Genomic DNA, 14,584 nt, shown 5'->3' on the forward strand with positions numbered 1-14,584 from the left:
ATGCACCCATTTGCAGGCTAATCAGTGGTCCCTCGAAGCTTGACAATTTATAAGAGTAACACCAATTCTCAGTTAATTTAGAGAACTGCCATGATGCATTCATGCTATTAGGAGGACTCAAAGATCATCTTACCCAAGGAACAAGAGTAAAATGAAAATTTCAAAGTCCTTTCAGATCCTGGCCAGTGTTATGTATAGAACAGTTAATGATGTTTAATACTTAACCAACACCATTAAACTTTGAATACAGGCCCATATAAATATGGTCATTTGACAATTTTCTTGATTGTTACCTTGTCTGATGCTTACCCAATTGAAAAAGTATTAATATTGAACACAAATCAAAAACATCTAGTTAGAAACATTTTATTTAAATGTGTCAAATAAAAACCCACATTTTCAGACCAAAAGATGTTAATACATTCAACAAAAACAATATTTACTGCTGTGAATTTTACAGAGTAATAATCCAGATCCATTTTGATTAGATGGTTGATGATCCTTCCTAGGTTACACTTTACAGACATGACAAATCCCTTATAATAATGTAAACAAAATAACTTTTCCCTAACGGGTGAACTTGAGAACTTCAGTCCATTCTTTCTGGACTTGCACTTCTGTGTGGACTTCCTGATGGGGAACGACTAAAAAGAAAAACATTTGTTTGGAACCAATTAGTATAATGAAGCTTCTTGTGTATGTCAGAGCAATCCATTATTTCAATACATCACAGGAATTAAATTCCTTCTGCCAAAGACCTAATATACAAAAAAGTTTTATGTCCCCTTTGACCTTGCTTTTTTTTTTTTTAAAGACTCTTAATTATGTGTGAGCTTTATGTACATGAATGCAAGTGCCTGAAGAGGCCAAAGGTATCAGACCTCCTACGTGACATAGGTGTTAGGTTCTACTTTTCTGTAAAAAGTTTCATGTGCTTTTAACCATTGGGCCATCTCTCCAGCCCCAGAATTAGGCTTTTAAGAACCATTCTAGTAAAAACTAAAGCTATATTAAAAAGGACAAAAAGTTGTATTAAGAAGTTGGGGAGCCATTAAGGGGCACTGGGCAGGAATAATATAGTTGCAATGCTTTAATTTCAAAGTGTGCCATTATACATTTCCTTTTCAGCTATTATACATATAAGAAAACATGTTCCTTAAGCATGACATTGCTTTAAGACACTCAAGACTAAAACACCTTAAATTATCCCACCACGGGTATTTCTAACTAAAGTTTTAATATGAAATAAAAAGCCATTATTTAAAAATATACCCAATCTATACAGCACCAATCTTCCAAAAGAGTTCAAAGACTAGAGTAGGCAGTTGAAGTTCTCCAAGTGGCCACAAGATTTGGCAACAAAACATTTAGCTTACCTTCTTTTAGGAGATGGAGATCTGGATTTTGATCGGCTGTTAAAACATGAGAAATTCTAGTAAGAAAAAGTACCAACCAATCTTTTCCTCTTAATCCTACTACAAAACAACCCCCCAAATTACAATTAAAATGTCTTATTACAGCTAAAATTTCAATGCCAGCCTCATTTCCTTTAAAAAGCCAATTTTTAAGGGGCTTACACTTCTTCCATGAAAGAGTGAACTGCTATATAACTACAGTTCATCTTTTACATTCTTCTACAAAGCACATTTCTCTATGCACCTACAACTTTTAGGGCCTCTTACCTCCAAAGTAAAATGTCACATAACATTAATTTCTCCATAAATTCAGCCAAGCAGAAGGCCATGCATAAATGAAGTTCTCAGTTGGGTTAACAAGGTACAGGTGTTTTTCTACTAACACTCAAGCACTGGGCTAACACCCACTTCTCAATCATTTTCAACACTTTGAACTCTTTGGATATTGGTGCTATATAATCACAAGAGCACTAAATCAGATAATCTGACTCTACCTGCTTCTTGGTCGTGAAATAGACCTGGATCTTGATCTTGACCTTGAACGGGATCTTAATAAAAAGAAAAGGGGAAACAATTACACAAGAATGCCTTTATAACCGAGCACCTCCCCCCGACAGTATAGATAGAAGAGTAGAAACAATTACTGCACAGGTCTTGCCTTACATTAATCCAATGTAGCACAAATGATCCAACAGGGAGATTTCAAGTAGAGAGAACCACTACTTCAAATGCCTATTCTTATACATAATTTGTCCAACCAAGTTAGGCTGGCCATATATCTTTTAAAAAACCTCGGAACCCTATAATTAAGTCTATCTAGAGATGGCTCAATAACTTTCTCAAACTAGTTTATGAAAGCGACTTTTATACACAACTGCTTTTCAGTCATAGCACAAATTCCCTATTTATAAAAAACATTTTAAGGACTTCTTACAATGGGAAGAAAGTTGACTTATATTTGGATTTGATGTATTTAAGGTTAACCCCTATTCAGGCCAGGTGGTGATAATGCCCACTTTTAATCCCAGCACTTGGAAGGTGGAGGTAGGTGGATCCCTTTAAAGGCCAGCCTAATAATCTACAGAGCAAGGACAGCTAGGAGTACACAGAAAAATGTCATTAGACAACTAAAAAGTCCACTCAGTTATTGTGATAGCATACACCTTAATCTCAGATTAAGAGGCAGGCAGATCCTGTCTTGCTCCTAGTCTCAAAATGTTTTAAATTTGCATTCACTTATTTGGAGTAGATAAATGTCACAAATCTGCAGAAAAGCAACTTGTGCGAACTGGGTCTTTCCTCCACTACACTGGTTCCTAGTTCAAGCAAGCTACCAGGCTTGGTGGAAAGCCGTCACCATTTTCTTCACCAAGGTAGCATCATGTCTGTCCAAATTATTCATTAAAATAATTTACTTTCATAAAAATCTATTCTGGGGTGGGGGATGTACCTCACTACCTTCCCTTCTGTTCTGCAACCCCCAGATCCAAGTTATCTTCCTGGTTTTAGTCTCACTGCTAAGATTAGAGGTGTGCATACTAAAATATCAGGAAGCACCCCATTGGAATTAAGATACTTCACTGTGTCATTAAGACATGACAATCCAGCAGGGATCCAGTGGTGACACTTGCCTTCAATCCCAGTGCATAGGAGGCAGAGGCAAGTGGATCTGAGCTCAAGGCCAGCCTGATGGTCTACAGCCGGTGCTACAGCAAACCTTGTCTTGATAACTAAAGACATGACAGTCCATCTACAGTAAGCAGGAAAAATGTGCTACATACTGGAAATACCTCGATCCTATTATAGAACCAGACCTAGATCTTCTGAGTGAAGCTGATCTTGATCTACGAAGAGACACAGACCTTGATCGCCGAGGAGATGCTGATCTTGACCTAAAAATTAAAGTTAAGTTCTTAGGCCCATCTGTCTTACGTTTTTTCACTTGTTAAAATTTTGACTGGAATTTTACAAATTTCTCACCTCCTTCCACGGCTCCTGCTGCGTGAGCGAGAGTATCTCCTTCCCCTGGATCGGGAATGTGATCTAGATCGTGACCTATTTTTCAAGTTAGAAAAATACAAAATATTAGATGATAACTCAGTTTTAGTGTTTGTGTACCTCTGCTGAAATCAAATCTCAAATCTATTTAAAATTTAGTATTTCATTTGGAAAAACTCTGGGCCTATTAAGTTTTTTTTTTTTTTTTTTTTTTTACTAACCTAAAAAAAGATTTGTTAAAGCTGAATTACAACTTAGAATTACAAAATATAAAACGCCATAATGTGTATTTAAAATAAACCTTGCAAGTTTGCAGGTCGACCCTCTTTGGCCCATGGTCTAGTAGTAGGTCTAGTAGATCTAGATGATCTAGAAGTATCTATAGTCGATCGCTGCATCTAGATGTTTTCTTCAATCTAACGACGATCAAACTGACAGCCAAAAGAGCCAGGTGAGGCTTGATTGACGCAAGAAGATTTTTCTAGTTGGGAATGTGGTCAATCTGGTGTTCCTCTTTCTAAAGCGGAGGGGGCCCCAATTGTAAGCCAAATTTACTGTTACGGCGATCACCGACTCAAATTTTCTGCCCTTTAAAGAATAAGGTGAAGCTAGGTGTAGATGACTCGAGGGGATCTGGCCTCTTATGCTGATCACCTCAAGGTCTAGGAGGATCTTAATTGTCGGATTTGCAAGGCGCCTCAGCATGATATCATAAGGCTCGTGACATTCTGAATCAAGGCGACTGACTCAAACGAAGAAACCTGAAAGGTTTTGACCAGGTTGATTATTAATATATTAACATTTATAATTAAACAAAATTGTAAAATACACCTGTACAATTAACATTTAAGTTTATAGAAAAACACTAGTTTCTGCCTTGCTAATAAAAAAATTACTTTGATTAACTAGAATACCAACCATTCCTTCATAAATTAAATACCTGCTTCTTCTTCGTCGGCTATAGCGATGACAGTCATAAGCATAATGTCCCTTTTCACCACACTCATAACATCTATCATTAGGATCAAAGGGACGACGGGCAGGTGGCCTATCAAAACGAGATCTCCGAGGCATGCCTGTTGATAATTCAACCCTCACTCGAGAACCACAAATCACTCTACAAAATATAAGAAAATGCTATGTTAGAATACACATGTGACTTCTAAATTTAAACTATCAACCACTCATTCTCTCTACATGCTTTGTCTTTTGTTTACAAAACGCTACCAATTCCACCTTCAGTCCTGTATCTTAAAGTTATCAAGTGCCAGAAGGGCAGGGATTTGAGAGGCTGACAAGATGGCTCCAATCACCACTTGAGATACATGGTGAGTTCCAGGGCCAACAGAGGCTGGAGATGAGGCCCACCCCCAGAGAGCCTATGATTATCACCAAGCCCACGGGAATATTTTACAGAAATTTGAAAAACAACCCACTTACTTCCCATCCAATCCTCGAACAGCATCCTCTGCATCTCTAGGGTCTTCAAATTCCACAAAGGCAAATCCTGGAGGATTTCTGGCAATCCATACAGTTCTTAAGGGCCCATAGTAACTGAATGCCCTTTCTAATTCTCCTTTACCAGCACCAGTTCCCAGATTGCCAACATACACCTTGGTTTCTGTTTAAAAACGCAAGCAGAACAAATGTTAATTTCTTTAAAACAAGCCATCCTTAAAGAGCTGTGCAACGGACATGTTTTGCTTTGAAAACCTTGAGCCAGCTAAGCGCTCTACTACAAAGCAGCCCTACAGATATTTTATCCACACATCACTCAAATGTCTCATGCCTCAGCCTCCCTGAGGCAGCTAGGACTAAAGGTGTGCACCTCCGTGTTTACCTCCTTTCATTTGGAGGGCTTCACCAAGTTTTAATTTTTACATTGTGAAATACTGAAAGCCAGACTCGTGACCAAGTTCTGGCGTCCTTGTAGGTCCGAAACCCTGGGAAACCCGACAATGAAGCAAGGTAGATTAAAAGGGTGTGGGGTGGAAGGTGGGCCCCGGCCCCGCCCCCCAGTCTCCGCAGCCTCGGGCACGCCAGCGCGCGGGCTCTCGTAGTCCGGCCTGCTGAAGGTCTACAGTGAAAAGCAGGGCCGAATCAGTTCCCTTCTTCCACAGCAGGCGCAGGCTCACCCTAGTCCCCGCCCCAGAGCGAGAAGCCACGCTTGAAACGGCAAAGAAAAAAGAAGGAGGAAAAAAAAAAGGCGTCGCTGGTTGCAAAGGTCTTCCACTCACTCACGCTCCTCCTCACTTCGACCAATTTGTTAAAGGACGCGCAGCTCGCAGCTGCCGGTTTCGCTCCGTCTCCAGCCCAACCCGAATCTCAACGCCCAGATCTCCCCGCTCCAGTGGCGGGAAAGCGCTGAGGAAATGCGCCACCACGGTCGTCAATGTGCTCAAAATGGCAGCCGCGGCCTCCGAGGGCGGGGGGCGGGGGGTGGAGGCGGGCCGCAGCTTGCTGAATGGCAACGCCACCGCGGCGACCCCGCCAGGTTTCGGCCTGTCCTGGAGACCAAAATGCCCCAGCGCCCGAGCCCTAAGCGGCACACATGCCCTCCAGTCCCGCTCTCCTTCCTACTCCCCGCCCCCGCGGCCTCCGGCTTCGTACGGCGTGCGCCTAAGCCGCCATTACGCACGCGGAATAACCGTCTCCAACCGCCGCGCTTGACCCTGCGGCCTCGTTCTTCTCAGTCGGCAGACAGCACCGTCCTCCCCTGGGCCCCGGCCGCTTACCTCCTCCATACCGCCCGTAACGTGACATGATGGCCGGCCGGCGTACTCGGCTCTAGCTTGCAAGGCTCACAGCGCGAGTAGCACGGAAACGGCTGAAAACACTCCTCTGCCAGAGATCCCGGCGGCACTACAAGGAAGAGGCCGGATTCGCGCTTATATATGCGGCGGGCGGGGATTTTTTTTTTTTTTGCGCATGCGTTGTGTCAACGTTCTGCGCGGCACAAAGGAGCTGGGCGGAAACAGCCTAGAGGCGGAGCGGAGGGAACTAAGAGACCGACTCTGGGCGCGGGCGGAGGGATACGTTTCCATGGGAACGCCAGGATCTTGCCCATAAACCTGTGGCCTTCCGGGCGGTCTCCTGCTCCCTCCCCTCCCCTTCCCCTTTCCTGAACCCTAAGGATTCTCCTAACCTCTCCCCACCCCTTTCCGTCTTCATTTTAATCTAGGAACTGACAGCGACAGTAACCTTAGTACAGGTACATTAGACCGTTCCGTGAAAGTCTGTAAAATTTAACCGCTGATGTCGCTGTCGCCACCTTTCGGTTTGGGGTACCTGGCCTAGTCTGCTGTTCAGTGATCTTTAAGGCTCAACAGAGGTAATTAAACTATGACCTGAGTGAAAATACCCCTTACTCCACAGTTATGCCTAGTGGCCATTGCATCACGGGCCTCAAAAGGGATGAGGTCCCCCAGGGATTCTGGATAATACCTCTCCAATTTGCATTGTCAGACACTAATTTGTCACCAAGTTTGATCTGAATCCTTGGGAGTTTGCTGAAACAAAGGGATAGAATTGGGGAGAAGAGGTTTTTGGCAATGTTAAAATTGTGGCAAAACTGTAAAAGTTTGCAAGCATACTGAGCCTAGACATTTCTTAAATTACTTGCATTTGAAGCACAAGTTTATTTTTCCCTTCTAGTGCTTAGGCTTTTTTAAAAGTTGTGTTTGAATTTTTACTTAAAACCTCACAGCTCATCCGCTCAATACATATCAAGTGAAACGTGTATCTCTATGTTAGAGTTCCTTAAAATCTGCCGTTGAATTCTGCATTTGCCAGAATTCAGCTCTAAAAAATAGTTCTTTTTATCAACCACCAAAAAACAAACAAACAGACCAAAACAACAACAACAAAAAAGACATTACATCATAACTTCTTGGAACACTCAAGGGTTGGACATTTTACACATAAAAGAGGAAATTCTTAATTAGATATGTGTATTTCATCTTTTTGGATTTCATTTGGTGTGTGTAGATGCAGGTGTGGAGTTCAGAGAAAGGAATCCTACTTGGTGCTACTAAGAAGGGGGTCTCCCTGAGTAGCCTTAGCTATCTTGGAATTTCCTCTGTAGATCAGGCTAGCTTGGAACTCAGATCCACCTGCGTCTGCCTCCTGAGTGCTGGGATTAAAGGCATGTGTCACCAGGCCTGGCCTCCAGATTCAGTTTAAATGAATCTACTTAGGTCAACAAATATTCTAACATTTACTAAATAAGCTATTGAGTAATTATTAATATGCTGCAGTTATTAAATCTTGGCCGTTAACCACATTAAGGTTGTGGGTTGTTACTAAGACAGGGAAATCATAAGACACCAACCTGGATACACAGTACTATTGGCCAGTCTGAGCTGCACATGAAGACCCTATCTTTGAATTTGGAGGGGAAAAAAGGAAGGTAGAGTATTCATAATCTTATTATATCAATTTTAAAAATGTATCTTCATTTATTAAATGTAACATTTCCAGAAAAGAGTGGAACAGTTGTTTTTGTTGGTGGTGGTTTTTTACTGAAACAGGATCTTGCTGTAAGCTCTTTCTACATCCACCATCTAGTGTGCTGAGGGAAAAATTAACTTTTTATATACCTAGTGCCTAAATCCTGTCCGGCTGGTTTGTTTCTTTTAAGATTTATTTATTTTATATTTGTGAGTACACTGACACTCACTGTCTTCAGACACACCAGAAGAGGGCATCAGATCCATTACAGATGGTTGTGAGCCACCATGTGGTTGCTGGGATTATGAACTCAGGACCTCTGGGAAGAGCAGTCAGTGCTCTTAACCACTGAGCCATCTCTCCAGCCCTGTCTCTTTTTAACACAAAGAAATAATCTAGCCAAGTGGTAGTGACACATGCTTTTAATCCCAGCATTTGGGAGGCAGAGACAGGCAGATCTCTATGAGTTTGAGGCCAGCCTGGTCTACAAAGTGAGTTCTAGAACAGCCAATGTCTACAACCCCTCAGGAAAAAAAGCTCTAACAGTGGTCTTTTAATGTGCATCTATGTATGATCTACTTATACTTGTACATATTCACCGCAGTTTGCTCTACATATCCATGTTTCATTACATATCCTTTCATTATTTTCTATAATCCATGATCATCTGATGTCCCAGAATGCTTTTACAAATTCTGGAAAGGAAGGGTTTATGGAATAATTCTGTCATGTTATAAAAAATGAATTTCTCATTAGCTGAATGCTATATACACTGCAAACACTAAACTATGAAGGTAGAGCAACACTGAAGAGCTCTGGGTGCCTTGGCCACCTTCCAACACACAGGACATGGTAGCTCCTGACTGTGATTTCAGCATGTAGCCGGCTGAGTCAGGAGAATCCTGGGTTTGAGGACAGCCCCAGGTGTATGGAAGACTAGGGGTAAGGTGGGGGAGTAGGAATGTGATAGTAAAACTAGGAAGAAGAATATGATATGCAGAGGATGCTTAGACATTTAAAACAACCCAGGGGATGCCAGGTCTTCTGAAGAACATCTTGCTGTATTAAAGAAAGTAAAAGACATCTCAGTGCCCTTAACAAACCGTTCATGCTCTTCCTTTTCCAAAGAATACTGTTGAGCAGGACTGGATCTGACTGTGTTCTAACAACAGAGCTAGGTTATTTCAGGCTTGGGGTTCAACAGTTTATTCTGCACCATTAGGAGAGAGCCTCAAAGCAAGGGACAGTCCAAGGGTAAAATGTGTGTAGTTTAAAACAGGACAATTCTTGGAGCCTTTTCAAATGAAACTCCTTAAAATTGTTTTACATAATAGCTTACTGTTTACAAAATTGTTGAGGGTGATGTGAACAATGTAAATTTCAAGGTTTTCCCATGAGAGATATTGCTCCTTAGACATAGGACTTACCTGTGGAAACTTTGTAACTGGCTGTTGCCCATACTTACAGAAACACTGTTTAAGACCATTGAGTTTATTTGATCTAGATCCTAGAAATGATTTGATTCTGCCATAAATTAATAAATAGCCAACTGTGGCAGCATATGCTTATAAGCATAGCATGTGGGAGGTAAATGTAGAAGGATTACAGCTAGTTTGAGACTAGCGTGTTACAGGCAGGAAATTATAGAGCAATCAGAGCTATGTAAGAAGATTCTGTCTTTAAAAGACATTTAAAAGGCTGGCAAGATGGCTCAGTAGGTAAAGGGATGCTGCCTTCCCTGAAGATCTGAGTTTGATCCCCAAGATGCACTGGGTGAGAGGAAACCTACTTATGCAAGTTTTCTTCTGACTTCCACATGAGTAGTGAGTGTGTGTGTGTGTGTGTGTGTGTGTGTGTATGTGTGTGTGTGCAGGAGTGCACATACACACCAAGTAAATGAATGTATTTTTAAATTTTAAATGTATTTTATTTAAAAAATGTCATTTTCTAAGGACAATCCCAGCACTCAGAAGGCAAAGGCAAGCAGAGTTCTTCACAGAACTCTGTTCTATTGTCAAGGTCAGCCTGGTCTACACTGAGAATTCCAGGCCAGCCAGGATTACACAGTGATAGTAAGACCCTGTCTCAAAAGTTAAAAAAAAAAATCAAAAGAAAAAGAGCAGGCCTGGCCTCATGGCCCACACCTATAATCCCAGAATTTGGGAGACAGAGCAAAAGGGTCTAGAATTCAAGGTCATCCATCACTACATAGTTTGAGACTAGCCTGGGTTACATGACAGTCTTTAAAAAATTGGAAGAATAAGAGACAGAGATAAATACATATATATCTGGGATAGGTGGTGGTGGTGCAGGCCTTTCATCCCAGCACTTGGGAGGCAGAGGCTGGCAGATCTCTGATGAGGCCAGCCTGGTCTACAGAGTGAGTTCTACAGCCAGGGCTACGCAGACAAACTGTGTATCAAACAAACAAACAAACAAACAACACATGGATGGGAAAATTTGTGGATATGTATAGACTTGCCTATCCAATACAGTATAACCATTTACACAGTCTTTGTGTTATACACAATCTAGAAGGCTGGTGGTAGTACACACTTTTGATCCCAGCACTCGGGAGGCTGATGCAGGTGGATCTCTATGAGTTGAAGGCCAGCCTGGTCTTCAGAGGAAGTTCCAGGACAGCCATAGCTATACAGAGACGCTATGTCTTTAAAAATAAGTAAATAAAATGAGTAAAGTTTCTTAAAAAGAAAGACAAGTAATCTAGAAATGATTTAAAGTCCTTAGGAGAATGTGCATAGTTGAACGGTCCTCTATATAAGAAATTTGAGCATCCATAGTGTTTAGTGGCATAGCACAAGACAGCCTTTTCTTCATGTAGAAGGCATAGGGTTAGGATTAGAATCATCAGTCTCCCCACCCCCACAGTTCTTTAAAATTCCAAGAGCCTGAGGGTATCTCAGTAATAAGTACTCGTGAGGCTGTAGGTGTTATCCATAACATCATAAATAAACAAGTAGGAAAAATCCAATTCTATAGGCATGGTAATGCATGCCTATAAACCCAGCAGCCAGGAGGCAGAGGAAGGAAAATCATGGGAAGTTCTAGGCCAGCCTAATTACACAACACGTTTCAGGTTACCTAGGGCTATGTTGTAAGACCCTGTCCCCAAAAAAGCGAAACAAGAGCTAGTGAGATGGCTCAGTGGGTTAAAATGCTACTGCACAGGGTGAAGGGCTGGAGTTCTGATTCTAGAACTCCAGCTAAAGCAGGCCATTAGTATTGGCTACCTGTAATCCCAGGGATTGGATGCAGAGAGACAGGGGATCCCTGGAGCAAGCTGACTAGCTATATTACCCAGTATCAGGGAACTCTGGTTCCATCAAGAGACTCTGCCTCTGTAATTAAAAGTAGAAAGCAATTGTGGAGAATGAGAATCTATAGTATTCGATTTGTAAATAGCTTCATAAAGGCAAGGGGAAGACAGACTTCAAACTTCTGTCTTCAAGCAGAACCTGGCTGGTCACCTAGGTGCCTCTGGACGACCCTGAGAGAGCCACTAGCCTTAGTTTTATCCTTACTTCCACTTTTGCTCTTGGTTTGTTTGTTTTGCCGATGCTTTTGCAATTTGGTGGGTATAACCCAGGGCCTTGTGCACATTAGGCCAGAACTCTACCCCTGAGATAGAGTTCCATTTTCATTATTACCCACTGCTGTTCAAGGTTAACTTCTCTCTCAGTGCAACACATGGCTTTCCCATGCACCAACGGAGTCTTCCAGGGATGTGTGTGATCAACAGGGTTTTCTGGAGGATATTAATCATAGCTGCCAATTCCTTAAAACATAAGTTGTAAAACCAAACATTCCCCGAAGAAAACACCTCTGACATGGTCCTCATCAACATCTAAAAAACATAACATTTCTCTTTTCCCTTTTGCCCTCTTTATTAAAAGTTGCATTTCTTTGCTGGGCAGGAGTCCATTCCTTTAAGAGGCAGAGATAGGTGCTTCTCGGTGAGTTAAGGCCAGCCAGAGTTAATGAGTGAGTTCCAGGATGGCCAGGGCTAAGTGGATAGACCTTGTCTCAACACCCCCCCCCCAACATACAAACAAACAAAAACCTAGTTTCAGTGAGTGTATGCAAAGTACTTAGAATATTTTGGAGGGTGAACCATATACACCTTCCTTAGTGTGAACTAGAGAACTTTATAGTATCCTTTCTGCCCAGATTCTTGCCTCCTAGTGAGAGTTTGTGTAGCTTCCACAAAACACACAGAATCGGTTTTGAGCTTATGCAATTTGTCCAGTGACCAACTGGGTACAGAAGAACTCTGCTGATTACAAAGGGTTTACTTTTTAGTGCTTAGTTTTCTTTAGCATGTTCTAGATGAACTTGTCAGGAGTTCATCGTCTGGGTACGTAAAGTGGTCCTCTCCTTGTCCGACATAGGTCATAGAGAATTCCCTAACGCTGCATCTCACAGCTAGTCTTGCATTTGCCCCCATTTTAACAGCAACACTTCAGACTGAGCTGTGTGGAAGAAGAGACCCTGGTCTGGAGGCCAGCAGCTACTCACATTGCAACTCCACCTCAGATATCCCTACCTCTCTAATCGAGGTAGCAAGCATGAATATGCCACGGTTCCAAAGACGTGAGGACAATGACCAGTGCCTGTTAAATTCCCTTAGTCTGAGCGAAGGCGAGTGTGATAGAATGTCAAGAGTAACCCGATCACTCAATCTCAGAGACAGTGAAGCAGAGGACAAGTTTGAGGATGCCCATGAAATTATCCCCGTGGCAACAACAATGAGCCTTTTATCATCCCTGGAAGAATGCACAACTGGATTGTATTTGTTTCTAAATAACAGATTCTCAGACGCCATCAATCTTATTCACCCATGGTCAAAAAACAGTTCCTACCATGCCCTAATCTACAGTATGTTTATGGTTGTCAAGGCCATCCTTACCTTTGAGTCACAGGATATCCAGACCGGAATGAATGCTGCAAAGGAAGCCTTGAAAACCTGCAACAGTTTCCGAAAAAAACCCAGGATAATGACTTTATCTCGCCTAGTGAGTCGGCAGGGAATAAAGTCTATCAGAGAGGAGGAATTACATGCAGAAGTCTGTTATGCCGAGTGTCTAGTCTTGAAGTCTGCCATAACTTTTATACAGGATGACAGTTTGCTGAATTTCCTTAAAAGCGGTGTCAATGTTGGGACAAGCTATCAAATATACAAAGACTGCCAACAGGTCTTAGAACTTATGCCTGAGAACCAAAGTAAAACCCACAGACACCTGACTGGAGGGATCAAGTTTGGAGTTGGAGTATTCAATCTGATGTTTTCACTGGTGCCACCAAAATCACTTAAACTTCTCAATATGGTTGGCTATTCTGGAGATAGAGAAGTGGGCCTGGCTTTGCTTCACGACAGTGCATCCGAACCACACATAAATAACATCTTAAGTGTGTTCACTCTTCTCTTTTATTACAATTACGTGCGTGTAGTTGTTGGTGTTGAGAAGGTTTCTACTGCTGCCACAGAGAGTCTCTTCCTGATCTACCTGCAGAAATTCCCCAACTGTGTTGTACTTAAATTTTTTCGTGCACGTTTTAACATGCTAAATGGAAATTTCGAAAGCGCCAAGTTAAAGTTACAAGAGTGCATTATTACTCAGAATGAATGGAAGCAGGTTCATCACCTCTGTTACTGGGAGCTCATGTGGTGCCATATTTTTTTGCAGAATTGGAAGCAGGCATACAACTATGCCAATCTATTGTTTCAGCATAGCAGGTGGTCTAAGGCAATCTATACATACAGCAAAGCTATCATACTGGCCTTGCTTCCTCCGGATTCTGTGGACTCAGAAAATGAGTGTTTGAGCTCCTACTTCTTACGTGTGGATAACCTGAGAATCAAAATTTTAGGCTCTTCTGTGCCAATAGAAAAGTTTATTGCTGAGAAAAGTCAGCGCTATGGCACTACGACAGGCTGGTTTACAGCTCAGCCCCTTCTGGAATTCATCTATGCCTGGAGTGGCTTCCGAGTCATGAGCAAAAAAATAGAGCTTATTTCAAGTTGGCTACTGATAATTGACAAAGGAAAAGAGCTTTTGAACGAAAATCCAAATGAGGAGTATGGCACAGATGACATGAGCTTGTTAAATCTGCTGAAAGGACTGTGCATGAAGCACTTGGGCAAACATCTGAAGGCCGAGCACTACTTTATTCGTGTGATCAGGAAGGAGAAAATGTTAAAGTATGACCACTATTTGGTGCCGTATAGTTACTATGAACTGGGGATGCTACACTATCTGAAAGGAGACTATGCTAACGCAACAAAAAACCTCGACAACATAAAGAACTACAAAGACTATTCCATGGAAGCCCGGCTACAGTTTAGGGCTCATATTGCCCTTGAACAAATAGCTAAATTAGAAAAGTGATTCTTAACCCAGTGTGCTTCTGTGTAGTATGAGTGGGATATCTACAGTCAGTCAAGTAATTAGTGCGTAGAAAAGTAACTCCTCTCTGAAAAGCAAAAATCCAAGCGGCAGCTGCTAAGAACCTGTTAAGTAACCAAGAAAGGGACACACCACGGCTTTGCCCTCTCTCCTCCCTCTTCCCTATAAAATGCAATGCTCGGACTGAGAAACTGAGTGGTGCACATTCTTGATAAAGAAAAGGCAGATGCTGTAAACTGCAAAAACATTCCCTAGGGGATTACATTAATAGTTTTTAAATTTCCAAGGGCTTAGCAT

General features: G+C 42.0%; 2 protein-coding genes across 4 annotated transcripts; one reads left to right on the top strand and one right to left on the bottom strand.

Moving 5' to 3' along the window:
• Positions 1 to 350: 350 nt before the first annotated feature.
• On the bottom strand, positions 351 to 6,270 carry SRSF7 (serine and arginine rich splicing factor 7). Of its 3 annotated transcripts, none has more exons than XM_080914862.1 (8): positions 6,149 to 6,270; positions 4,854 to 5,034; positions 4,354 to 4,530; positions 3,396 to 3,470; positions 3,230 to 3,307; positions 1,910 to 1,963; positions 1,377 to 1,412; positions 351 to 644 (listed from the first exon to the last, which is right to left on the bottom strand). In XM_080914862.1, the coding sequence occupies exons 1-8, from the start codon at positions 6,174 to 6,176 to the stop codon at positions 590 to 592; spliced, it is 684 nt and encodes a 227-aa protein (XP_080770988.1). In that variant the 5' UTR covers positions 6,177 to 6,270; the 3' UTR covers positions 351 to 589. The 3 variants fall into 3 exon arrangements, with proteins under 3 accessions (XP_080770988.1, XP_080770987.1, XP_080770986.1); XM_080914861.1 differs by having other exon boundaries at positions 3,206 to 3,307; XM_080914860.1 differs by having other exon boundaries at positions 3,197 to 3,307.
• Positions 6,271 to 12,454: 6,184 nt separating this feature from the next.
• Positions 12,455 to 14,269, top strand: LOC308418805 (tetratricopeptide repeat protein 39B-like; the record flags this gene model as incomplete). Its single annotated transcript, XM_080914338.1, has 1 exon — positions 12,455 to 14,269. One exon carries the CDS (start codon positions 12,455 to 12,457, stop codon positions 14,267 to 14,269), a length of 1,815 nt encoding a protein of 604 aa, XP_080770464.1.
• Positions 14,270 to 14,584: the final 315 nt, after the last annotated feature.

Source organism: Micromys minutus (assembly GCF_963924665.1).
Source record: "Micromys minutus genome assembly, chromosome: 3".
In the NCBI taxonomy this organism is placed as follows: Eukaryota; Metazoa; Chordata; class Mammalia; order Rodentia; family Muridae; genus Micromys; species Micromys minutus.